This window comes from Aotus nancymaae, unplaced genomic scaffold (genome assembly GCF_030222135.1).
Source record: "Aotus nancymaae isolate 86718 unplaced genomic scaffold, 86718_ANA_hifiasm-v0.15.2.pri h1tg000014l, whole genome shotgun sequence".
Lineage (NCBI taxonomy): Eukaryota > Metazoa > Chordata > Mammalia > Primates > Aotidae > Aotus > Aotus nancymaae.
In genome coordinates this window covers 104,895-128,818 of record NW_026988425.1, presented here as the reverse complement: position 1 = coordinate 128,818, position 23,924 = coordinate 104,895, and the positions used below count along the sequence as shown (strand labels likewise).

Here is a 23,924-nt window from a genome sequence, read left to right as displayed (position 1 = left end):
TTGAGCAGAGCAGTGGGCACACAGTGACTCAAGATCCCTGGTCTGGGGTCTGAGGGGGACTTAGCCATACCAAGCACTCACCTCTCTGAACTGCACTGATACAAGCGTCGTAAAACGCACTTCTGTTTTATTTGCATGTAGTCATTCTAGTACTCAGCTATTTCTTTGCACAAAGTCATTCTCGGTGGACACCAAGTCCAAATGTGTCTTAGGTGGTTGTCAGCCTCTCCAGGCGCTGGCCAAGTGCCAGGCCCTAAATCAAACACCTAGAATAGCTCCCGTCAGTCTGAGCATCGAGCCCCGTGGCTCACGTCGAGTGCCGGTGAGGAGCAGCGGAGGGCGGTGGGGCGGAGGCCTCCCCGCGGCCCTGAACGCCCAGGTCCAGGCGGCTCCTCAGCGGACGCCTGTGCTCACACACGGATGCTCCTCAGGGTTCTGGGGGCTACAGAAAGCGAGAAGAAAAGCCGCTAACAGCAGCCAAAAGCCCAGTGTCCCCGCAGGCCGACCTCATCTCGTCAGCGGCGGGTGCGGACAGCGGGGCGTGCCCGGCAGCGCGTGGGAGCCTCCTGCCAGAAGCGGCGTCTGGTTTGCTGCTCAGTTTTCGCCTCTTTTCTCAGTCGTCTTTCGTGGGCTGCCTGTTTTATGCAGTTTCTGTGATGCGTTCTCTCTGCTCCTCCCTCCCGACTGTGCGGCCGTCACATCTGCCCCCGAAGCTTCATCCTGCACCCAGTGCCCACACACCGAGGCCAGGTCGGCCGCTCCCCACACCTCCCGGGCTTCTCTGCCCTTTGCCGTGTGGCGTCTGCTGCCACTGACCCGCAGCGATCTTCTCTTGGCGGCCTCCGGGACCCTGCCTGCTGCCACTCAGGGGCCCCGCGCGTCCCCTCTCCTGGAAGGCAAGGCTTCCTCTCCTACAGCGCTTAGCAGGCTCGCCTACGATTTTCACTAAGAACTGCTTTGGTGGTGGCGGGGATGAATGCCAGGCCCAAGCCTGGGATCCAGGACTGAAGCCCGGGCTCTGCAGGCTGAACCTCGAGACCTGTGGCTGGTGTGAGTGGGGGAACTACTCCACTTGGTTGAGTGCTCTGGAGAAGTTTTCTAGAGCAGTTCTGAAAGCTTGCAGCAAGAAAGCACCAAGCTCGTTGCTTGTTTCATGGATGTCTGGGTCAAAACTTCCGAAGAGGGGCGTGGAGACCTGGATGTCCTCCCTGTCGGCCCGCAGCAGCACGGCGCGCAGCTCCTCCGCGATCTCGTCGTATTTCTGCTGGTCGAACTTGGACATGGCCAGCTCGTCCTGGGGGTAGGCGGCGCCCTCGGGGTAGCAGTCCTTGGGCACCGGGAACTCGATGCAGCGCAGCTCGGGGAGCTCGCTGAGGGCGCCGAAGAGTCGCCGGAGGGCGCGGGCCGACAGCGGGTTCCCGAGGAGCTTGAGCTGGTGCAGCCGGTGGCAGGGACCCAGGCCCAGGATCAGCATGCCCACGTGGCTGTCTATGATGCCACACTCCTCCAGCACCAGGATCCTCAGCGTCCGGGCAGCCTGGCCAAGCAGCCTGAAGAAGGTCGAGGGGTACAGGCTGACCAGGTTGTGTCCACTGAGGTCCAGCACCTCCAGGTGGGCAGCGTGGGCGCAGTCTGCCAAGAAGGCCATGTCTGCGTGGTTCAGAGCACAGTTGGCCAGGTCCAGCACTCGCAGTGGGGTCTGCAGGGGGCTGCCGGACAGGGCAGAAGGAGCACAGGTGAGAGGAGGGTCCCAAGAAGGAGCTGGGGGCTCGTCGGGCTGTTCGAAGTGCCGGGTGCTGGGGTGATTTGCTCTTCGCAGTAGACAGCTCCCCGCCCCCCGCCCGCCCGTGGTGGGACTTCCGATTTGTCTGTTTAGTGATTTGCATATTCTGTTTTGCTAATCGGCATTCCCTCCACGTCCCTGAGTCACACGGACTCTCGGTGCCCTCAACCCTGGGCGGGGCTGTGGTCCTGCTGCTCTGGCCCCACCTGCTGTGAGAGGCCGGGGGCGGTCCGGGCTCACGGCCTCGGATGTGAGCAGGCCCCTGGCCCATCTCTTCTGCCTCTGCAGCCGCGAGCCCGCCCTCAGCCCCGTCCCTGAGACTCACCCAAGCAGCGTCGGGATCTTCCCCGTCAACGTGGAGAAGGCCACACTGAGCTCCGTGAGCTGCGTCATCTTGCCGAGCTCCCGGGCGATGGAGGCGAGGAGGGGGTCCCGGCCGTCGGGAGTGGAGACGCAGCTGGGGGGCGCATCGAAGGCCTTGGTGGGCAGCGTGAGCGAGGCCAGCCTGGGAAAGCGCACCTGGGCCAGCAGCTCCTGCACGTGGCCGGCGTGGAGCCGCACGTTGTGCACCACCTCCAGCTTGCGCAGGGTGCCCGGCCCGGCCAGACGCAGCACGTGCAGGAGCCGGTCGGGGCTCAGGCTGTCCGCGCGGAGGGAGAGGCAGCGCACGCGCAGAGGGGCCGGGACCCCCGGCCTGAGGGCCTGCACCACCTCCTCGAAGTTGCCCTCGGTGACGAAGAGGTCGGCGAGGACCTCGACGGGGCGCCCGCCTGCAAGGGGCTGTGCCTGCAGCTCACAGCAGGTCCTGGCCAGCAGCCGGGTGCGGCCCCACCTGCCCAGCGCGCTCCCGCACGGGCACCGCTGCACCTGCGCGTCTCGGAGGCCGGTGAGGTCGGCCACCCGCAGCCGCCCGCGCCGGTCCTGCCGCACGTGGTCCGCGAGGCCGCGCACCAGCGCCTCCAGGCAGGCCCGGCAGGCTCCGTCCCGCAGGTCCCGGGGGTGGTCGGCGCTGGGGCCCAGCAGCGCTCCCAGCCGGAACTCCCCCAGGGGCCAGCGTCCCAGCACCGCGCGCGTCACCTCCGCCTGCTCCAGCAGGTAGCTGGCTTTGAACAGGAGCGGGTAGAGGTCGTGGGCCACGCTGTCCAGGCTCTGCCGGGCCACCTGGGGGTGGGACACCAGGGCTTCCGCCGAAATGAAGCGCAGGGACCTCATGGTGCCCGCGGCCCGAGACAGGACGGGGCTTGCTCCCCACGACTTTCCCGAGCCCTGTGCCCTTCAGGCCTATCTTCAGCTGCAGCAGCTGTGAGCCGCCGCCTGGGGCCCTGGCACGGGCCCTCGTCATCTGACTGCTATTTTGGTCCTGGGACGCCTGTGTCTGCCCGGCCTCCGGGCACCCTGCCGTTGGGGGTTGCTTGGCTCGGTCACCCAGCTGTCACAGAAGGGCAGCCCATGCCCACGGCGGGGCTGGGCAGAGAGGCCTGTGCTCCGTGCTGCAGAAAGCCAGCCTTGGCAGGCGTTCGTGCTGGCGGCCCCTGAGGCCAGCAGGCGGGTCCTGTTCACTGTCCGATTGGGGCTGCTGCCCACCCCCGGCCCCTCACAGTCAATGGGGCAGAGAACAGGCCGGGCCTGGGCCCCTCACTCGGTGATGAGTTCCCTTCCCACAGTGGCCTCTGGGGCCGCTCCTGCACTTTGCCTGGAACCTGGGGTGAGAGATGAGGGCCAGGAATGGAGCTGCCGCTTCGCCCCTTCCCTGTGCCGTTCATTCTCCCCGAGGACACCTCTCCCAGCCACTCCCTCCTACTTTCCACAGGGGCGAGTGGCTGGGAGAGGTGGAGCCTCCCTGCCGGGCTTGGATGAACCCCCAGCTCTCTCTGAGCTGCAGAGTCCTGTCTGCAACCCTGGGACCTGCGTGGCCGGGAAAGCTGCAGGTAACGGGACACACCTGTGTGGTGGGCGGTGCCCACGGGTCACTCCCGGCGCTGACGGTGTGCATGGCTGCTGGGTGCCTGCACTCGCCTGTCCCAGCAACTCTGCCACATGGGGCAGGGTCAGCACATGTCACTACAGGGCACCACACGTTCATGGGCTTTGGAGGGTCACGGCCATGAAAGACAGAGGCCGAGGGAGACTGAGAGAGATAGAGGAAGAGAGAAAGGGAGACAGAGGGAGAGAGACAGACTGAGGAGAGACAGAGACAAAGAGACAGAGACTGACAGAGACAGAGGGACAGAGACTGACAGAGACAGAGGCACAGAGCGGGGGGGGCGGCACAGAGCGGGGGGGGCGGCACAGAGCGGGGGGGCGGCACGGGGGGGCGGCACAGAGCGGGGGGGCGGCACAGAGCGGAGGGGGCGGCACAGAGCGGGGGGGCGGCACGGGGGGGCGGCACAGAGCGGGGGGGGCGGCACAGAGCGGGGGGGGCGGCACAGAGCGGGGGGGCGGCACAGAGCGGGGGGGGCGGCACAGAGCGGGGGGGGCGGCACAGAGCGGGGGGGCGGCACGGGGGGGCGGCACAGAGCGGGGGGGCGGCACAGAGCGGGGGGGGCGGCACAGAGCGGGGGGGCGGCACGGGGGGGCGGCACAGAGCGGGGGGGCGGCACAGAGCGGGGGGGGCGGCACAGAGCGGGGGGGCGGCACGGGGGGGCGGCACAGAGCGGGGGGGCGGCACAGAGCGGGGGGGCGGCACAGAGCTGGGGGGGCGGCACAGAGCGGGGGGGCGGCACGGGGGGGCGGCACAGAGCGGGGGGGCGGCACAGAGCGGGGGGACGGCACAGAGCGGGGGGGCGGCACAGAGCGGGGGGGCGGCACAGAGCGGGGGGGGCGGCACAGAGCCGGGGGGGCGGCACGGGGGGGCGGCACAGAGCGGGGGGGGCGGCACAGAGCGGGGGGGCGGCACGGGGGGGCGGCACAGAGCGGGGGGGGCGGCACAGAGCGGGGGGACGGCACAGAGCGGGGGGGCGGCACAGAGCGGGGGGGCGGCACAGAGCGGGGGGGCGGCACAGAGCGGGGGGGGCGGCACGGGGGGGCGGCACAGAGCGGGGGGGGCGGCACAGAGCGGGGGGGCGGCACAGAGCGGGGGGGCGGCACAGAGCCGGAGCCCGGCCTCCAACCTTCCAGAAAAGCCAGCTGTCATTGATTTCAAGGTTTAAATACAAAACTTCAAGTCGTCAAGGTTCTGTGATGAAATACACTAATAATTCTATAACCTTAAGGTGGAAAGGGCCGTTTAAAACATGAGCTGGAGGACAAAGGACAGCGGGAAAGCAGATGTCCCGTGCAGGGCCCCCCGGAAAAGTTGCCTAAACACGAGCAAGGAGTTCAGTACAGAAACCAGCAAACGTCTGACGTGAACGTTCAGCTGCAGCCTGGAAGACCCGAGCGCACCCGCTGAGGGCTCCGTTTCCGGCGCGGCGGCGGGAGGCAGGGGCGGGGCCCATGTGTGGAGACCTCCGGGGACGAAGGGCCTGACCCCAGCCATCCGAGCCGAGGAACTGTCGAGTCCACACCCGCAGACTGTGAAGGAGGCAGACACAGAAATGTTCAACATGGACGTTTCTAACGGCAGAGGGGAAGGAGCCCAGGGCATCGGGTGGGAGCCACGTGGACGTGGCCCGGGGACCAGGTGGGAGCCTGTGGACGTGGCCCGGGGACCAGGTGGGAGCCTGTGGAAGTGGCCCGGGGACCAGGTGGGAGCCTGTGAACGTGGCCCGGGGACCACGTGGGAGCCGCGTGGACGTGGCCAGGGGACCAGTGGGAGCCTGTGGACGTGGCCCGGGGACTGAGCTGGCAGCGCACGCCCACGCACAAGGCGCCGAGGCCGCCACACGCATCTTCCTGTGTGTGTAAAAATCTGTTTCTGATTTCCCCCATGGTGCACGCACTTCCAGGTTAAGTACAGAGAGAGAGACGTGCACGTTATGCACAGCGTGATCACCTGTCAGATTACAAGGTGCAGTTTCTGGGCGAAGACTGCAGAGTGAGACACGTGCCCTCCCGAGACAGCACGAAGGCCTGCAAGCATCTTCCAGGCGCGACCCTCAGCGTGACGGGCAAGAGCCGCCGGGGCTGGGAAGGAGGCGGCAGTGGCAGGGTCTGAAGAGCAGAGGCCAGTCCCGAGACCGCACAGGATGTGGCAGGGAAGGGGCCGGGGTGGGGTGATCCTGGCCGTGCAGGGGGCAGTGGGTGAACACTGAGCTGAGGCCACAACCCCCCTTCAAGCAGGGATTAGAGGAGAGGCTGAAGACACACAGGCCATAGGCTTCCTAACCTGGGGTCGCCAGGAAAGCCTCTGGCACCAGAACAAAGCCGCAGATGCCACAGGCTGTGCAGACTCATCATGACGAGCGCAGAGCGGGACGTTCAGAAAACACGCCCGTGGGGTCAGAAAAAGCCTGTCAGATGGTTAGAGCGCAAAGGTGAGAAACTCCACCCCGCCCGGCCGGGGGCGCGGAAAATCGCAGGGAACAGGACAGAAAACTCCAGAATCAGCTGGAAGTGTGGAGCCGTGGGAAATGCAAGCGCCACGAAGGACATGTCACGGAATTCCCAGAAGCAGGGCCAGGCGGAAGGTCCGGGCGGGGAGCTGAGCACGGGCACAGGCCTTCCAGCTGGCGGAGGGAAACTGAAGGGACTGCTGGCCACGAAGGTGGAGCGGACGTGCTTCCAGATGCCACGGCCTCAGAAATGCTCAGCCCAAGATGCCTTTCTCTGGGAAGTCCTGGAAGTTATTCTGCATAAAATGCCAAAGTAAATGAAAAAAAGAGCAAGACTTGGGTACAGGAAATAGGAGACGCCACAAGATGGGGCAGAGGGGGGAAGGAGACGGAGGAGACCCCGGGATGGGGCAGAGGCGGGAGGGAGATGGAGGAGACCCCGGGATGGGGCAGAACCCCCAGAATGGGGCAGAGGGAGATGGGGGAGAATGCCCAGGACCGGGCAGAGTAGGGAGGGAGATAGAGGAGACCCCAGGATGGGGCAGAGGGAGGAGGGGAAGACGGAGGAGACCCCAGGACGGAGGGCCCAGGCTGGAGACAGCCCCGACCGGCTGGTGGCTGCCCGGGCCCCCCTTGCCTGGTCTGGGGTTCCTGCTTCTGCCCCAGCACTTGGACCAGCTGGGCCCGGCCGACGCCTGGGAGCTGGTCAGTGGGGAGGCCGGGGGCCTGCACTCCGCCTCGCGTCCCTGCTGCATGTCCTTGCCCGAGTCCCCGACGAGGGCCAGCGCATGGACCCGGAGGCCAGGGGAGCTTCGTCAGCAGACGGGAGGGCCGGGGTGCCTCCAGCTCCTCCGCACGCCGCTCCCGGCCGCTGGCGCCCTTTCACGCACACTCGTTGCAGTATTGGTTGTTGATAAAATAATAAGGATTTATATAAAAACATATACAAGTTTTGAAAAGAGTTTATATGTGAGAAAAGAAAAACTTTTCATCTGAGTGTGCACCCTTTAAACTGTCAGGCCCAGAGGAGCAGCCTCACCCGCGTGCCCCAAGCTAAGCAATCATTTCGGAGCTGCTGCTGTGTGGACCCTGGACCCGGCAGTGTGTCCACCAAGGGCCATTAGTAAGCCCAGCCACGCTGCACGCTGGACACACCTGTAGCACAGCAGTGCACGGCCAGTCCGCACCAGTGCCATTGCCGTGAGCCGGAGAACTCACAAAAAGCCACTTCGGTCATCACCCCTCTCCTGATTCGTCCTTTTTTCTTTAAAACCTCGAGCCTCAGCTGGGCGTGGTGGTACGCACCTGTAGTCCCAGCTACTCGGGAGGCTGAGGCAGGAGAATCACTTGAACCTGGGAGGTGGAGGTTGCAGTGAGCCGAGATCACGCCACTGTACTCCAGCCTGGGCAATAGAGCGAGACTCTGTATCAAAAAAAAAACAAACCCTCAAGCCTCTCCTTTGCTGCCAGAGCCACTTCCTGAGGTCACCTGGCAGCGCTTCCCAGGCTGCTGGCCTTGGCTGTGGCCCAGACGTGTGGGTTTCGCCCGCTTCTCTCGGCCGACACGTGCACCCACCCAGAGAAAGCGCCTGGAAGAAAATACACCTTCAGAAGGCACAGTGTAAAATTATTTTTCTCCTTGGCCTCATCTGCATTAAATAAACCTTTTCTTCACTGATCCGGTATCTCGCATGTAAAAAATAAAGTTTATTTCTTTTTACACAAGCAGGAAGGCATGCTCCATCCTGACAAAATTTCATTTCACATGGAAATCGGGTCAAGGCCTTAAAGACAGTGCGAAGGTGAGAGGGTCGCCGTGGCCCTAAAGACAGTGGGAAGGTGAGAGGGTCGCCGTGGCCCTAAAGACAGTGGGAAGGTGAGAGGCCATCCTGGCCTGGAGGGGATGCTGACCCGGCCGACTTCCTCCTGCAGCTCTGACCTGGTCATCCCCTTCCTGGAGTGAGGCCAGCTCCCGGAGGCGCTCCAGCTGCTGGAGGCAGTTGTTCGAGGCGAGGACCAGCCTGTGCACCTCCTCATCCACTCGGTCGTACAGCCCTCTGGCGGCCTTCAGGGCGTCCCTGAGAGAGAGAGGACAGTCCTCTGGCTCCCAGGCGACCCCCTGAGGAGTCCACTTGTGGTGACAACCCCGTGAAAAACCCTGCTCTCTCCAACTCTCATGCAGAAGGCACCAGGAGCCCCAGGAGGAGGCCCACCGCCGAGGAGGCCGCCCACATCCCTGCCGGCCTGGGGTGCAGGCGCCCGGAGGGGACCCGTGCTGGGCAGCCTAGGTGGACTGGCTGCATGTGGCTGAGATGGGCAGGGACTGTGGGGCACAGTTCCCTGGGCAACGTGATTGCGAATGAGCTCATTCTGATGTGCTCTGGCTGCCTCCTGCCCAGGGTCCCCAGGAGCCGGCTCCTTGATCTTTGGAGCCTGTATGTGTGGAAAAGCTCTGACCCAGGCAAAGCGTGGCTGTGAGAACGGAGGTCTGCACCAGGCACAGAGAGGGCTCTCCATGGAGCAGAGCGCTTCACCTCCTGGCTGCAAACTCCGCTGAGCAGCCCCCTCGACGGGCCAGGGCCCAGTGTTGCCCCGTGGGCGCTCACCGGCTGTCTTCCGTGCCAAGCTCTTCCCTCCTCAGCCGTGCCAGGACGGTGCCCCCCTCCAGCCTGAGAGACACCAGCAGCGGGTCTTCCAGGACGAGCTTCATCGTCGTCTCGTGCTGGTTGGTTAACTCGGTGACTTCCTGCACAGGGTGGGGAGGAATACGCCTTTAACCTCCTCCAGTGCAGCAGCGGCAGGAATGCGGAGCGCGACCCCCATTCCTGTTCCGTAAATCGAGTTGCAGGCGTGGCGGAACAACCGGGCCCCCCTGAAGCTGATGGTCCAGACACTCTCCCCAGGGAGGGTGAGTCCCAGGGAAGGGCCTCTTGTGGAGAGAAGGGGGCTCAGAGGTCAGCCGCAGGAGGTGAGCCTGCTGTTTAGACCAGGGACATGCAGGCGTCACCCGCAGACCCTGGGCCCTCGGCCTGGCGGCTGCTGAGAGCCCCGTGTCCGCCTCTGCGTCTCGTTGGAATCACTCATTCCTTGCGTACCGTCAAATGCAGTGGCTCTGCCCTCCTCCTGGGTAGGGTGGGATGTTTTTGGTGACAAAGGGGAGGAAATGGCCTTTTGTGAATTGAGAGGGATCTACAAATGAAAAAGGGTTTGAAACTCTGCGCTCCGGATGGCAGTGAGCCAAACGTTTATTTTCAAGTTTGGCTAAACCTTTGTGCCCCCATCTACCTGTCACATGAACAGAATTACCTGCAAGTCTGTGGACTTACCTGGGCTGTTCTTGGGGTTCTGTGGGTGTTCAGGGAGCAGAAGGAATTCTGCAGGAAAATGATGGCCGCTTCGCAGGTTGCGGTGAAGCGTTCCAGCCTCTATCGTGAGTTGAGAGGGAGGAGATGGTAAGGACACAGTCTGTTAGATGCCGAAGGAAGCAGCTGTGAGCTCCTGCGTTTAAACCGACCCCAGGTCAGGACGCTTCCATGTGCGCAGATGCCCGAAACCTGCAGATACCTCTGGGTGGCAGTGCCCCTCCCACCCGGGTTCGGCGTTCTCGGACACACCACGCGTGGCCGTGCCAGTGTGGACGCCCGGACGGCGACCGAAATGAGTGTGAGAAGGTCCCCGGGGGCGGCGGCACCTGCAGCGGCTACGGCTGAACCTACCTGACGGAAGCAGACCCAGTCACCGTGGCTGTAGGGAAAGGAGCCGTCGAGGTCTGCGGTCAGCTGGGAGCTGCTGACAAATCTCTGCAGGGCCTTCAGGGAGCTCACGACCTCACACTGCGAAGAGGAGGCACTCGGTCACGGCTCCAGATGCATCTCTTGGGGGGAAGACATTGTAAATGGCTCAATCCTGGGTTCGGGGATGGAGAGGCCGGCTCAGGGCATGTGGCCTCTGCTTTGCTGGAGGTGCCGATAACAGCACGTGTTTGGGTGCAGCAATGAAACTGAGAAGACGGGAAAGCCGGGGACAGCAAAGAGAAATGAAGGAAAGGCCCCAGTGAAGTGAGACCAAAAACAAAGGAACAGGGAAAAGGCAAGGAGGGAGAGAATGAGCCCAGGCTTCCTTCTGCTGCAGCGCAGGTGCCTTCTCAGACCAACCCACAAACTCTGCACGAAACACCAGGAGAGCTTCCCGACGCCTGCATGTGGGGCCACAGGGCAAGGTCCCTCTGGGAGGCCAGGGCGGGTGGATCATTGGAGCCCAAGAGTTTGGGACCAGCCTGTGCAAGAGGACGATTAGCGGAGTGCGGCGGCACAGACCTGTAGACCCCGCAACTCAGGAGGCTGCGGTGGGAGGATCACCAGAGCCTGGGGAGGTCAAGGCTGCAATGAGCCATGATCAAACCACCGCACTCCAGTCTCAGCAACGGAGTTCGACCTTGTCTCAAAAAATAAATATAAAAATAAAACATAAAAAAATAAGACAATTGGCCTCTTTCTGACATGAAGAAAGAAGAAACAGACTCCCAGAAGGGAGCAGTGGGGAAGGGGCCCCCGATTCCCAGAAGGGAGCAGTGGGGAAGGGGCCCGTGACTCCCAGAAGGGAGCAGTGGGGAAGGGGCCCGTGACTCCCAGAAGGGAGCAGTGGGGAAGGGGCCCCCGATTCCCAGAAGGGAGCAGTGGGGAAGGGGCCCGTGACTCCCAGAAGGGAGCAGTGGGGAAGGGGCCCGTGACTCCCAGAAGGGAGCAGTGGGGAAGGGGGCCCGTGATTCCCAGAAGGGAGCAGTGGGGAAGGGGGCCCGTGATTCCCAGAAGGGAGCAGTGGGGAAGGGGGCCCGTGATTCCCAGAAGGGAGCAGTGGGGAAGGGGCCCCCGATGTGTTATAAACTTGGCCCAAGTCTCTGGCTGACCCTGAGCTGTGCGTGCATGGGGAAGACTCAGAGAACTAAACTGAACCCACTGGGGTGACACAGAGCATCCGGTTTGAGTGTAACCAACTTACGTGCTCACTAGAACAACACTGTGAGTCTGTAACAGAAGCCAGTCTCCACAACAGAATCTTCACAATGTCCAGAATTAAGTGACACATAAAGAATCAGAAAATTGTGACCTCTTCTCAGAGAAAGACAATCAGCAGAGGCCAACCCAGAGGTGACCCGGGTGTTGGAATTATTAGACAAGGACTTCAAAGCAGCCATTAAAACTGTGCTCAGTGACGTAAAGGAAAAACACTTGCAATTTATGAAAGGAGAGGAACACTCCGGAGAGATGTAGAAAACATTTTAAAATCCGCTGGAAATCTTATAGTCGAAAAATACAATATTTGAACTAAAAAATTCACTAGGCAAATGGATTAGTCCGTTTTCACACTGCTATAAAGATACTACCTGAGCCTGGGTAATTTATAAAGGAAAGAGGTTTGATTGACTCACAGTTCCGCATGGATGGGGAGGCCTTAGGAAACTTACAGTCGTGGCCGAAAGCAACGGAGAGGTGAGACCCGTCTTACACGGCGCAGGCGAGAGAGAGGAAGGAAGGGCCGCACTTTAAACCATCAGCTCTCAGGAGAACTCCCTATCAGGAGAACTGCATCTGCCCCCATGATCTAGTCCTTCCCACGACACGTAGGGATTAAAGTCTGAGAGGAGATTTGGGTGTGGTCACAGAGCCGAGACATATTAGTGAGTTTAGCAGCTCAGCAGACGACAGAGTGAGGACCCTGAGAACAGGATCAAGAGGAACCACCTGATCTGATGACTGGAGAGAAAAATGGTAAAAAAGACAGATTCTTAGAGCTCTGTGGGATGATTCTGGTATACATAATTGAAGTACTAGAAAGAGAGAAGAGAGAGAATAAAGCAGGAAAACAATTTTAAGAACCGGGCCAGGTGGCCGGGCGCGGTGGCTCACACCTGTAATCCCAGCACTTTGGGAGGTCGAGGCGGGTGGATCACAAGGTCAAGAGACAGAGACCATCCTGGCCAACATGGTGAAACCCCATCTCTACTAAAAATATACAAACATTAGCTGGGCGTGGTGGCACGTGCCTGTAGTCCCAGCTACTCAGGAGACTGAGGCAGGAGAATCGCTTCAAGCTGGGAGGCGGAGGTTGCGGTGAGTCCAGCCTGGCAACAGAGCGACACTCTGTCTCAAAAAACAAACAAAAAAAAGAACTAGGCCAGGTACAGTTGCTCAGGCCTGCAATTCCAGAGCTTTGGGAGGCCACGGTGGGAGGACTGCTGAAGGCCAGGACTTGAAGACAGCCTGGGCAACACAGCAAGACCTTGTCCCTTAAAAAAAAAGCGTAGCGAGGTGTGGGGCTGCAAACGCTCAGTCCCAGTTACTCAGAAGGCTGAGGTGGGAGAATCACTTGAGCCCAGGAGTTTGAGATGACAGTAAGCTCTGATGGCACAACCACACGCTGGCCAGGGTGACAGAGCCAGATCCTGTCTCAGGAAAGGCTAAAAAGGTCCTAAATGTGGAGACAGGCATAAATTCACAGATTTAGAGCTCAAGCAAGCCTACACAGGAACGATGAAGAAACCCAGCCTACTCCATGACAGTCAACTTGAGGAGAAGAAAGGAAGCATCTTGGAAACAGCCAGAGGAAAATGAACACACTCCGTATGGATGGCCGACGATCTGAATCACGGAGAACTCTTCTACAGTTACGGAGGCCAGGAGACGACAGAGTGGCATTTCGAAGTGGTGGGGAAACCAGAACTCTCAAAGCAGAATTCCAGGTGTAGCAAAAACACCCCTCCAGAATGAGGGCAAAATAAAGACGTTTCAGATAAAAGAGAACGGCATGAGGAAAGGGCAGAAAACAGATGAGAAGAAAGGTCAACCTTCAAGTTTTCTGTGGCGTTCTCTGCAGGGCTTCTGCGAGAACTCGGGGGGAGGAAGCAGGTTTCCAGGTTCCACACGGATGGAATTAGAACTTAGGAAAATGATTTCATGTGTTTCGTCTCATCTAGGTGCCTCCATATCTAATGTCATCCACACTCAGGATCCAGGGTCCAAACCATTACCTGAATTATTGCTTCCTTGTCAGGCCGAAATGCAGATTCTTTATCTACCAACAGCAAGATGCTATGAATTACAGGAGACATGTTCTGAAATAATAAGAAATAAATATTACTGATCAGCTTTCTAATTTTTAGCTTCATTAATAGAATTGCCCAATTTTGATTGGTGCTATCTCTGTCATAAATAGTTTCCTGGAGTATGTACGGTGCATAAAACGTAGCTGACTTTGCCCTGAAACGTAAATGATTTGTCCTTATGAATTTTTAATGTCATCAGGTTTATCGAGGTATAATTTACATACACTGAAATTCACCCTTTTTAGTGAATAGTTCTGTAAGTTGCGACGAAAGCGTAGTCATGTAACCATCAACACCATCAAGACAAAGAACTGTTAAGCAATCCCAAGATTCTCCTGTGCCTCTCGGTAGTGAAGTGCTCCTGTATCCCCAGCTCCTGGCAACCAGGGGTCTGTTTTCGCCTCCACGAACTTTCCTTTTCTAGACACGACATAAACGACTCAGACAGGACTGGCCTCTTTCACTTGGCGTCCTGCATAGGAGCCCGTCCCTGCTGTGAGCATCGAGCGTTGTTCCCCTGCTGTGAGCATAGAGGGTTGTTCCTCCGCTGTGAGCATCGAGGGTTGTTCCCCTGCTGTGAGCATCGAGGGTTGTTCCCCTGCTGTGAGTAACGAGGGTTGTTCCCCTGCTGTGAGCATCAAGGGTTGTTCCCCTGCTGTATCGAGGGTTGTTCCCCTGCTGTGAGCATCGAGGGTTGTTCCCCTGCTGTGAGTATCGAGGGTTGTTCCTCCGCTGTATCGAGGGTTGTTCCCCTGCTGTATCACTGGTTGTTCCCCTGCTGTGAGTATCGAGGGTTGTTCCCCTGCTGTGAGCATCAAGCGTTGTTCCCCTGCTGTGAGTATCGAGGGTTGTTCCCCTGCTGTGAGCATCGAGCGTTGTTCCCCTGCTGTATCAAGGGTTGTTCCCCTGCTGGGAGTATCGAGGGTTGTTCCCCTGCTGTGAGTATCGAGGGTTGTTCCCCTGCTGGGAGTATCGAGGGTTGTTCCCCTGCTTTGAGTATCGAGGGTTGTTCCCCTGCTTTGAGTATCGAGGGTTGTTCCCCTGCTGTGAGCATCGAGGGTTGTTCCCCTGCTGTGAGTATCGAGGGTTGTTCCTCCACTGTATCGAGGGTTGTTCCCCTGCTGTGAGTATCGAGGGTTGTTCCCCTGCTGTGAGTATCGAGGGTTGTTCCCCTGCTGTGAGTATCGAGGGTTGTTCCTCCGCTGTATCGAGGGTTGTTCCCCTGCTGTGAGTATCGAGGGTTGTTCCCCTCCTGTGAGTATCGAGGGTTGTTCCTCCACTGTATCGAGGGTTGTTCCCCTGCTGTATCGAGGGTTGTTCCCCTTCTGTGAGTATCGAGGGTTGTTCCTCCACTGTATCGAGGGTTGTTCCCCTTCTGTGAGTATCGAGGGTTGTTCCTCCACTGTATCGAGGGTTGTTCCCCTGCTGTATCGAGGGTTGTTCCCCTTCTGTGAGTATCGAGGGTTGTTCCTCCGCTGTATCGAGGGTTGTTCCCCTGCTGTGAGTATCGAGGGTTTTTCCCCTGCTGTGAGTATCGAGGGTTGTTCCTCCGCTGTGAGCATCGAGGGTTGTTCCCCTGCTGTGAGCATTGAGGGTTGTTCCCCTGCTGTGAGCATCGAGGGTTGTTCCCCTGCTGGGAGTATCGAGGGTTGTTCCTCCGCTGTGAGCATCGAGGGTTGTTCCCCTGCTGTGAGTATCGAGGGTTGTTCCCCTGCTGGGAGTATCGAGGGTTGTTCCCCTGCTGTGAGTATCGAGGGTTGTTCCCCTGCTGTGAGTATCGAGGGTTGTTCCCCTGCTGGGAGTATCGAGGGTTGTTCTCCTGCTGGGAGTATCGAGGGTTGTTCCTCCGCTGTGAGCATCGAGGGTTGTTCCCCTGCTGTGAGTATCGAGGGTTGTTCCCCTGCTGGGAGTATCGAGGGTTGTTCCCCTGCTGTGAGCATCGAGGGTTGTTCCCCTGCTGTATCGAGGGTTGTTCCCCTGCTGTGAGTATCGAGGGTTGTTCCTCCACTGTATCGAGGGTTGTTCCCCTGCTGTGAGTATCGAGGGTTGTTCCCCTGCTGTGAGTATCGAGGGTTGTTCCCCTGCTGTGACTATCGAGGGTTGTTCCTCCGCTGTATCGAGGGTTGTTCCCCTGCTGTGAGTATCGAGGGTTGTTCCCCTCCTGTGAGTATCGAGGGTTGTTCCTCCACTGTATCGAGGGTTGTTCCCCTGCTGTATCGAGGGTTGTTCCCCTTCTGTGAGTATCGAGGGTTGTTCCTCCACTGTATCGAGGGTTGTTCCCCTCCTGTGAGTATCGAGGGTTGTTCCTCCACTGTATCGAGGGTTGTTCCCCTGCTGTATCGAGGGTTGTTCCCCTTCTGTGAGTATCGAGGGTTGTTCCTCCGCTGTATCGAGGGTTGTTCCCCTGCTGTGAGTATCGAGGGTTTTTCCCCTGCTGTGAGTATCGAGGGTTGTTCCTCCGCTGTGAGCATCGAGGGTTGTTCCCCTGCTGTGAGCATTGAGGGTTGTTCCCCTGCTATGAGCATCGAGGGTTGTTCTCCTGCTGGGAGTATCGAGGGTTGTTCCTCCGCTGTGAGCATCGAGGGTTGTTCCCCTGCTGTGAGCATCGAGGGTTGTTCCCCTGCTGGGAGCATCGAGGGTTGTTCCCCTGCTGGGAGTATCGAGGGTTGTTCCCCTGCTGGGAGTATCGAGGGTTTTTCCCCTGCTGGGAGTATCGAGGGTTGTTCCCCTGCTGTGAGTATCGAGGGTTGTTCCCCTGCTGAGAGTATCGAGGGTTGTTCCCCTGCTGAGAGTATCGAGGGTTGTTCCCCTGCTGGGAGTATCGAGGGTTGTTCCCCTGCTGTGAGTATCGAGGGTTGTTCCCCTGCTGAGAGTATCGAGGGTTGTTCCCCTGCTGGGAGTATTGAGGGTTGTTCCCCTGCTGTGAGTATCGAGGGTTGTTCCCCTGCTGTGAGCATCGAGGGTTGTTCCCCTGCTGTGAGCATCGAGGGTTGTTCCCCTGCTTTATCGAGGGTTGTTCCCCTGCTGTGAGTATCGAGGGTTGTTCCTCCGCTGTATCGAGGGCTGTTACCCTGCTGTGAGTATCGAGGGTTGTTCCTCTGCTGTGAGTATCGAGGGTTGTTCCCCTGCTGTGAGCATCGAGGGTTGCTCCCCTGCTGTGAGTATCGAGGGTTGTTCCTCCGCTGTATCAAGGGCTGTTACCCTGCTGTGAGTATCGAGGGTTGTTCCTCCGCTGTGAGTATCGAGGGTTGTTCCCCTGCTGGGAGTATCGAGGGTTGTTCCTCCGCTGTGAGTATCGAGGGTTGTTCCCCTGCTGGGAGTATCGAGGGTTTTTCCTCTGCTGTGAGTATCGAGGGTTGTTCCCCTGCTGTGAGTATCGAGGGTTGTTCCCCTGCTGGGAGTATCGAGGGTTGTTCCTCTGCTGTGAGTATCGAGGATTGTTCCCCTGCTGTGAGTATCGAGGGTTGTTCCTCCGCTGTGCTGAGTCGCTCTCCACGGTGTTCCTGCACCACAAGGCGTTCATCCCATTCACCAGCCGAAGGATACTTGGCAGTCGTGGGTAAAGTCACTGTGAATGTGTGAACAGGAGCAGTTTTCATTTCTCTCAGAGTGGGATTTCTGGCTCACGTGATAAGCACGTGTTTCCAGTGGCTGTGCCATTTTAAAGTTCCATGAGCAACACGCAGCTCTGGTCACTGACAAGATTTGTGCTGTTTTGTGTATGTCGTTCTGCTTTCCGGCTGCATCTCCCCCATGATTAACGGTGCTGGGCACATTTCCAGCTGCATTTCCCCGTGATTAACGGTGCCGGGCACATTTCCAGCTGCGTCTCCCCCATGATTAACGGTGCCGGGCACATTTCCAGCTGCGTCTCCCCCATGATTAACGGTGCCGGGCACATTTCCAGCTGCGTCTCCCCCATGATTAACGGTGACGGGCACATTTCCAGCTGCGTTTCCCCGTGATTAATGGTGCCGGGCACATTTCCAGGTGCTTATTTGCCACCTGCGTCATCATCTTCAGTGACGAGCACTTTAGTGCTTGTTCTACGTGAAAAATGCCCCGTAAGCGTTTGGGAAGCTCGTATGCGCTGCTGTCGCTGGGTGGGGGGTTTGGTGTGTGTGTCAGAGCCGGTCGCTTTACTGTGTTCTTCACGTCCTCCATTCTAAAAACTGTATCTTCCATCGCCGACAGTGAGGTACAGAAGTCACGCAGAACCGTCTGCATCGCTCTTCAACTCCGTCAGCGTTTGCTGCATACGTTCTGATGGCCGTTAGCTTTCTCCGTGTTTGCAGTTGTTGTACCTTCTTGCTGTACTGAACCTTTTATTAACATACGACGTTCTCCATGGTGTCTTATAACATGGTCAGTCTCAAAACACAGTCATAAGAAAACAAGCAATAAACCACGGGAGAGGATCTGAGCCCCTGCACGTTTATGACTTGATGTCTGTTTTGTCTGGTATTAGCACAGCCACCTCTGATCTCCTCCCGTCGGTTCTCCAGCCTCTCAGAACCTCCCTGGTCACTGCGTCCCCTGGCCCCGGGCCTCCCACGGGCTTCCTGACAACGTCTGCGCACCGGGGTCCCGTCCAGCCTAGCCGGTGCACCCCAGCTCGTGGCCTGCACTCTCTCCTCCCGGTGACCCCTTCCTGACCTCAGGGAGTTGCCTCGGCCCCCCGTCCAGCCCAAGGTTCGTGTCACTTGCTCCCAGGCCAGCCGATTTCTGCCAGCCTGGCCACCCAGCCAGGCAGCTCCAGAAGATGCCACCCACCCCAGGGCCCAACCTGAGTGGGCCCCACTCGGTAACGGGGTCATGATCGAGTCTGTCTCCTCCAAGTCTCAGCAGGACACAGCTTTTCTAAGAAGAGCCACATCCTGTGAAAGTAAGAAGGGCAGGCTGACTGTGAGGAGGGGTGGGAGGCAGGTTCACTCTAAGGCAAGGTGAGGCAGGCTTGATACGAGGAGGGAAGTGAGGGAGAGAGGTGGCAGCAGGATGGACAGGAGAGAGGACTGCAGGGTTGGGGGAGAGGAGGGAGGACGGTTGGGGGAGAGGAGGGAGGACCGTGGGGGGAGAGGAGGGAGGACTGCAAGGTGAGGGAGAGAAGGGAGGACCGTGGAGGGAGAGGAGGGAGGACTGTGGGTGGAGAGGAGGGAGGACTACAGGGTGAGGGGAGAGGAGGGAGAACTGCAGGGTGGGGGGAGAGGAGGAAGGACTGTGGGGTGGGGAGAGAGGAGGGAGGACCGCGGGGGGAGAGGAGGGAGGACCGTCAGGTGGGGGGAGAGGAGGGAGGACTACAGGGTGAGGGGAGAGGAGGGAGGACTGCAGGATGGAGGGAGAGGAGGAAGGACTGTGGGGTGGGGAGAGAGGAGGGAGGACCGCGGGGGGAGAGGAGGGAGGACCGTCAGGTGGGGGGAGAGGAGGGAGGACCACAGGGTGGGGGGAGAGGAGGGAGGATCACAGGGTGGAGGGAGAGGAGGGAGGACTGCGAGGGAAGAGAAGGGAGGACTCTGGGGGGAGAGAAGGGAGGACTGCAGGGTGGGGGAGAGGAGGGAGGACTGTGAGGGGAGAGGAGGGAGGATCATGGGGGGAGGAGGGAGGACCGTGGGGTGGGGGGAGAGGAGGGAGGACTGCAGAGTGGAGGGAGAGGAGGGAGGACTGCAGGGGAAGAGAAGGGAGGACTCTGGGGGGAGAGAAGGGAGGACTGCAGGGTGGGGGAGAGAAGGGAGGACCGTGGGGGGAAGAAGAGGGAGGACTGAAGGGTGGGGGGAGAGGAGGGAGGACTGTGGGGGGAGAGAAGGGAGGACCATGGGGGGGAGAGAAGGGAGGACTGCAGGGTGGTGGGAGAGGAGGGAGACTACAGGGGAAGGATGAGGGAGGACTTTATGGTGGTGAAGAGCAGGGAGGGCCACAGCGAGGACAGGAGGGAGGACCATGAGGGGAGGAGAGAGGCTGGCAGGGGTGAAGAGGAGGGAGGACCATGGAGGAGGAGAGAAAGGAGGACCACGGGAAGGAAGAGGAGGGAGGGCTACAGAATGGGGGGAGAGGAGGGAGGACCGTGGGGGGAGAGGAGGGAGGACTGAAGGGTGGGGGGAGAGGAGGGAGGACCGTGGGGGGAAGAGGGAGGACTGCAGGGTGGGGGGAGAGGAGGGAGGACCATGGGGGGAGAGGAGGGAGGACCATGGGGGGAGAGGAGGGAGGACCGTGGGGGGAAGAGGGAGGACTGTAGGGTGGGGGGAAGAGGAGGGAGGACTGCAGACTGGGGAAGGGGAGGGAGGATCCCACGGTGGGGTGAGCCCTGCCAGCGCAGTCCCTGACCTCTTTCCTGGCACAACCTGGCACAACCTGCCACCTGCTATCCCTAAACTTGAATTTCCTCAGTGAGTACAGGAGCCTCTGCCTGCATCTTCAGCAGGGACAGCAAAGGCGAAACGGGTTTAGCTTCGTGGAGGGCAGGTGGGGCATGGGAGAGGGCACCCCGGTCTCTCTCTGTCCCCCGTCTCTCCCCGTCCCCGGTCCCTCCCCGTTCCCCCGTCTCTCCCCGTCCCCGGTCTCTCGCTGTCCCTGGACTCTCGCTGTCCCTGGGTTCCCCTCTGCCCCTGCCCAGGCGGTGGCATCTTCCCATCCCCAGAGCGCCCCGTCTCCTCTGGATGTTGCTGGTGGTTCAGTGTGCAGGGCCTCTGAGCCAGGTGCAGTAGCTCACGCCTGTGATCCCAGCACTCTGGGAGGCTGAGGCAGATGGATCGCTTCCGTCCAGGAGTTTGAGACCAGCCTGGACAACACGGCAAAACCCCATCTCTAGTAAACATACAAGAAGTTAGCCGGGCATGGTGGCACGTGCCTGTAGTCCTGGCTACTTGGGAGGCTGAGGCAGGACGACTGCCGGAGCCCAGGAGCTGGGGGCTGAGGGGTCCTGCGGTGATGGCAGTGAGCCGTGACTGCCCCTTCCTGCCTCCATCCTTTGTCTGAAGGGCAATGCCGTGCCCTCATCCGATGAAGGGGCACAGACAGCACTGCGCTGCCCTGTGGGACACGTGCCCACCACCCAGGCCTGGCAGGCTTTGCTTTTCAGGCTTGCAGTTGCCCCGAGCGTGGAGCTTCTTCAGGGTCCCACAGGACGGGCCCCACCCACCTTCCTCAGTGTCTGGGCCTGGCCCCGGAGAGCAAGAGCTGGGCTCACTGCGAAGACCCCGGGCGGGAGGGGGCTCTGCACAGCGGCCCCCTCTCAAGTCTTCACGGCGAACCTGTGGATCGGCTACTCCAGAACCAGGACGGGGTGGCCCCAGCAGCACCCAGCTCTGAGATGCCCGCATGCCCGAGGGACGCGACAACCCCGGCGTACCTGCAGTCCCGCGAGGGCCTGGGAGACGGCGGGGGCGGCCGGACTCCTGCGGGTGTCCACCAGGACAACCAGCCCCAGGTCCCGGACCTCCTTCCTGGGGAGGGAAACGGCCGGTCTTAACCACTGCACACGAAACCTCTTACAAACACGAGCTTCTCCAGCTTTCAGCTCTAGAAGTCAGCGGTTCTCTATACAGGTCGCCCTTCCACCTCCCAAAGGGGCAGGCCCGTCGGCCGGAGGCACTGCCGGTGTCCCTCTAGTCGAACCTGCTAGGATGCCGGACGGCATCTCCGGGTGCGCGGGGCTGCGGCCGACCTCCCCTAGGCAGACAAAACGGGCCCCGCGCCATCAGGGGGGCAAGGACTTCAGGGCCTGCGTGCGCTCATTTGTCTGTCTGGGCATTAACATGGCAAAGAAGGTGACCGATGTGGACGCCCGTTCTCAAGACAGAGGCTTGCGCTCAGTCATCAGGGCTCTGACTCACCCAGAGCCAAGCTAAGAGCATCTTTCAAAACTACAAACGGCACCACGTGGATTTAAAAACTGCAGTGTAAAAGCTTTGTCTGTGATTGTGACTGGAAACTGCTTCAAAATTTCAACAGGGAAAAATAATACGTTGGGTGAGTTGATATGTTCATTTTTCAAAATTTTAGTGTTTGGCCGGCTGAAGGTAGTGAGTTATCTCATTCGACTGTTCACACAGTTACCCATCAAAAGCCTTGTCCTGCCTTTCCCCTACTCATGACTGCACTCAGCTAGTGTTACAAAATACACAGCCGGGCGCTGTGGGTACCCGGGAGGCTGCGGGGGAGGAGGTCGCTTTAGCCCAGGAAGCTGAGGCTGCAGTGAGCTGGGATTGCACCGCTGTGCTCTGCCTGGCCGACAGAGAAAGACCCGTCTCAAAAAAAGTGTGTGTGTGTGTGTGTGTGTGTGTGTTCTTTGACAAACTTCTTCAGCTCTAACTCCAGGATTCATGGACATTCTAAGTTGTGTGTCTGGACACTGATCTTACAGCGTTCACGTGAGCCAGTGACACAGGAGAGCCCTGACTCAGAGCCGGCAGAGCTGCATGTCACTCGGCGGCTGTGTCCTGGCCCCGTCGGCCCCGCAGCCAGGCGCGTTCAGTTTTGCGTGTCACTGGGAAGGATGTGTGCTGAAGACGAGAAATGGTGTGTGGAAGTCAAGGCTGGAAGTGTGTGGGTGCCGGCCGCTCCCGAAGGATGAGGTTAGGAGAGGCAGGCTCTGGCCATGGAAGCTGGCAGCCTCCCCCCGTTCCCCGCCCTTTGCCACACACATGCAGCTGGGGTCCCCGGGTCTGCAGGGTGGGGCCCCGCCCCTGTCCCACCTGGGGATGCTATGAAGGTACAGCAGCAGGCGGGTCAGCTCCGTGCAGGACGCACGCTCCCTGGTCCAGAGCGGGCCCCTGGTACAGACCTGCACCACGGCTCTGCCCTGACGGTCTCGGGTGCCTGTGGAGACAGAGACGAGGCAGCTGCCCAGGGGCTTCCCTCTGGGAGGTGGCGAGCTGGGTCTGTGCTGGCTTGAGTGTGAGATCCACCCTGACAGAGTGCCCGATGCGTGCTCACCTGGGAGGATGACGACCCCGGACTGCAGCAGCTCCTGGCTGACGTCCAGCACCTGCCTGGGCGCCTGGGTGGGGAGGTCCCCCGTGCCGGGAGGCCACCCTTCTTGCTCAGGGCGCAGCTGCTGGGCAGGCACGTCGGAAAGCCCGCCGGGCTTGTGGCAGTGGGGGCTGCCGCCGTTGGCACTCACACAGGCTGAGGGCGCAAGAACGTCTGGACGAAGGAAAGAGACCTTATCAGAGATCAATGTTTTCCTGTGCTTTGAAAGCAGCTGCTCATCTTGCTACGAACCACGGGATGAAAACATGCATGAAAACAGGGGATTCGGTGCCGGTGGGAGGTGGCGTGTTGTGTCCCAGTGCCCAGGGCATGCGGCGCCATCACGGAGACGGTCTCCGGCTCAGACATGCTCACGACCTGCAGATACCTCAGCAAGGGCGGATGGTCTCATCCCAGCTCATTCGCTCAAAGTGTGGCGTGCCTGACTGCATGTGGTGTGTGATTGTGTGTGCATGTGTGTGGTATGTGGAACTCTGGAGTGTGTGACCATGTGACTGTGTGTGGTGATTGTGGGTGTGTAACTCTGGAGGAGTGTGTGATTGTGTGATGCATGTGACTGTTGTGACTGTGTAAGATGTGTGGTGGTGCACGTGTGTAACGAGTGTGTGACCATGGGAGGCAGGTGACTGTGTGTGGTGTGTGATTGCGTGTGTAACTCTGGAGTATGTGATTGTGTGAGGCATGTGACTGTGTGGTGTGACTGTGTGTGCATCTGTATAACTGGAGTGTGTGACAGGCATGTGACTGTGCTTGTGTAACTCGTGTGACTGAGGCATGTGACTGCATGTGGTGTGATTGTGTGCGTGTAACGTGAAGCATGTGACTGGTGTGTGATTGTGTGTAACTCGAGCGTGTGATTGAGGCAGGTGACTGTGCGGTGTGATTGTGTGTGTGTAACGAGCGTGTGATCATGTCAGGCAGGTGACTGTGTGGTGTGTGATTGTGCGTGTGTAACTGTGAAGCATGGGATTGTGTGAGGCAGGCGACTGCACTGTGTGCGTGTGTGTAACGAGCGTGTGATCATGTCAGGCAGGTGACTGTGTGGTGTGTGATTGTGCGTGTGTAACTGTGAAGCATGGGATTGTGTGAGGCAGGCGACTGCGCTGTGTGATTGCGTGTGTGTAACGAGTGTGTGTGATCGTGAGGCAGGTGACTGTGTGTGGTTGTGTATTCCGTGTGAGACTCTGAGGGACGCTGCACAATTGTGTCTTTTCTGCCCAGTACAAACAGGAAGGAAAATGAACAGGAGGGAAAGGTCAGGGGCTGGAAACGTGGCCAGGGAGTTCTGACTCGACTTTGGTTGACTCGCAGTGAGGTGACAGGAGGCTTCCGGAAGCGTTACTCCAGCGAGTACTTTTGTTACAAAGCTCTTTCTGCAGCAAGTTCCGTGTGTGCTGCAGTCTCGGGGCCTGCCCCGAGCTCCAGGCACAGCAGCCTGACTTGGAAGGTGAAGGCCCCTGTGAAGGTGTCTGGAACGGGCCCGACCACGGTTCTGTCTCCAAGGCCCTTGGTGCCATTGCCTCCAAGCTCCTGGTCGGGCCCGGCGGGTCGGATGGACGGGAGCGGGGGGAGACGTGGCTGTCTCCGGGCACCGCAGGTGGGGCCCACGGAGAGGAGGGCT

The 23,924-nt window shown here is 59.7% G+C and overlaps 2 protein-coding genes across 2 annotated transcripts in view; both read right to left on the bottom strand.

Annotated features, from left to right (window-relative positions):
* On the bottom strand, positions 1 to 3,044 carry LRRC14B (leucine rich repeat containing 14B). Its single transcript, XM_012438744.3, has 2 exons — positions 2,109 to 3,044; positions 1 to 1,709 (listed from the first exon to the last, which is right to left on the bottom strand). The coding sequence occupies exons 1-2, from the start codon at positions 2,993 to 2,995 to the stop codon at positions 1,064 to 1,066; spliced, it is 1,533 nt and encodes a 510-aa protein (XP_012294167.1). The 5' UTR covers positions 2,996 to 3,044; the 3' UTR covers positions 1 to 1,063.
* Positions 3,045 to 8,038: 4,994 nt separating this feature from the next.
* Positions 8,039 to 23,924, bottom strand: part of PLEKHG4B (pleckstrin homology and RhoGEF domain containing G4B) — a 33,552-nt gene continuing 17,666 nt past the window's right edge. The window contains 9 exon segments of the mRNA XM_064375745.1: positions 8,039 to 8,294; positions 8,823 to 8,962; positions 9,543 to 9,641; positions 9,933 to 10,049; positions 13,244 to 13,327; positions 17,659 to 17,661; positions 20,661 to 20,754; positions 22,006 to 22,129; positions 22,247 to 22,456. Coding sequence (XP_064231815.1) covers positions 8,039 to 8,294; positions 8,823 to 8,962; positions 9,543 to 9,641; positions 9,933 to 10,049; positions 13,244 to 13,327; positions 17,659 to 17,661; positions 20,661 to 20,754; positions 22,006 to 22,129; positions 22,247 to 22,456 — 1,127 coding nt within the window.

Bases quoted from the DNA above. Each gene is read 5' to 3' on its own strand.
- LRRC14B (XM_012438744.3), bottom strand. From the start codon at position 2,995: ATGAGGTCCCTGCGCTTCATTTCGGCGGAAGCCCTGGTGTCCCACCCC. The intron at 1,710-2,108 runs GTGAGTCTCAGG...CCTGTCCGGCAG, and splicing joins AAGATCCCGACGCTGCTTGG to CCCCCTGCAGACCCCACTGC.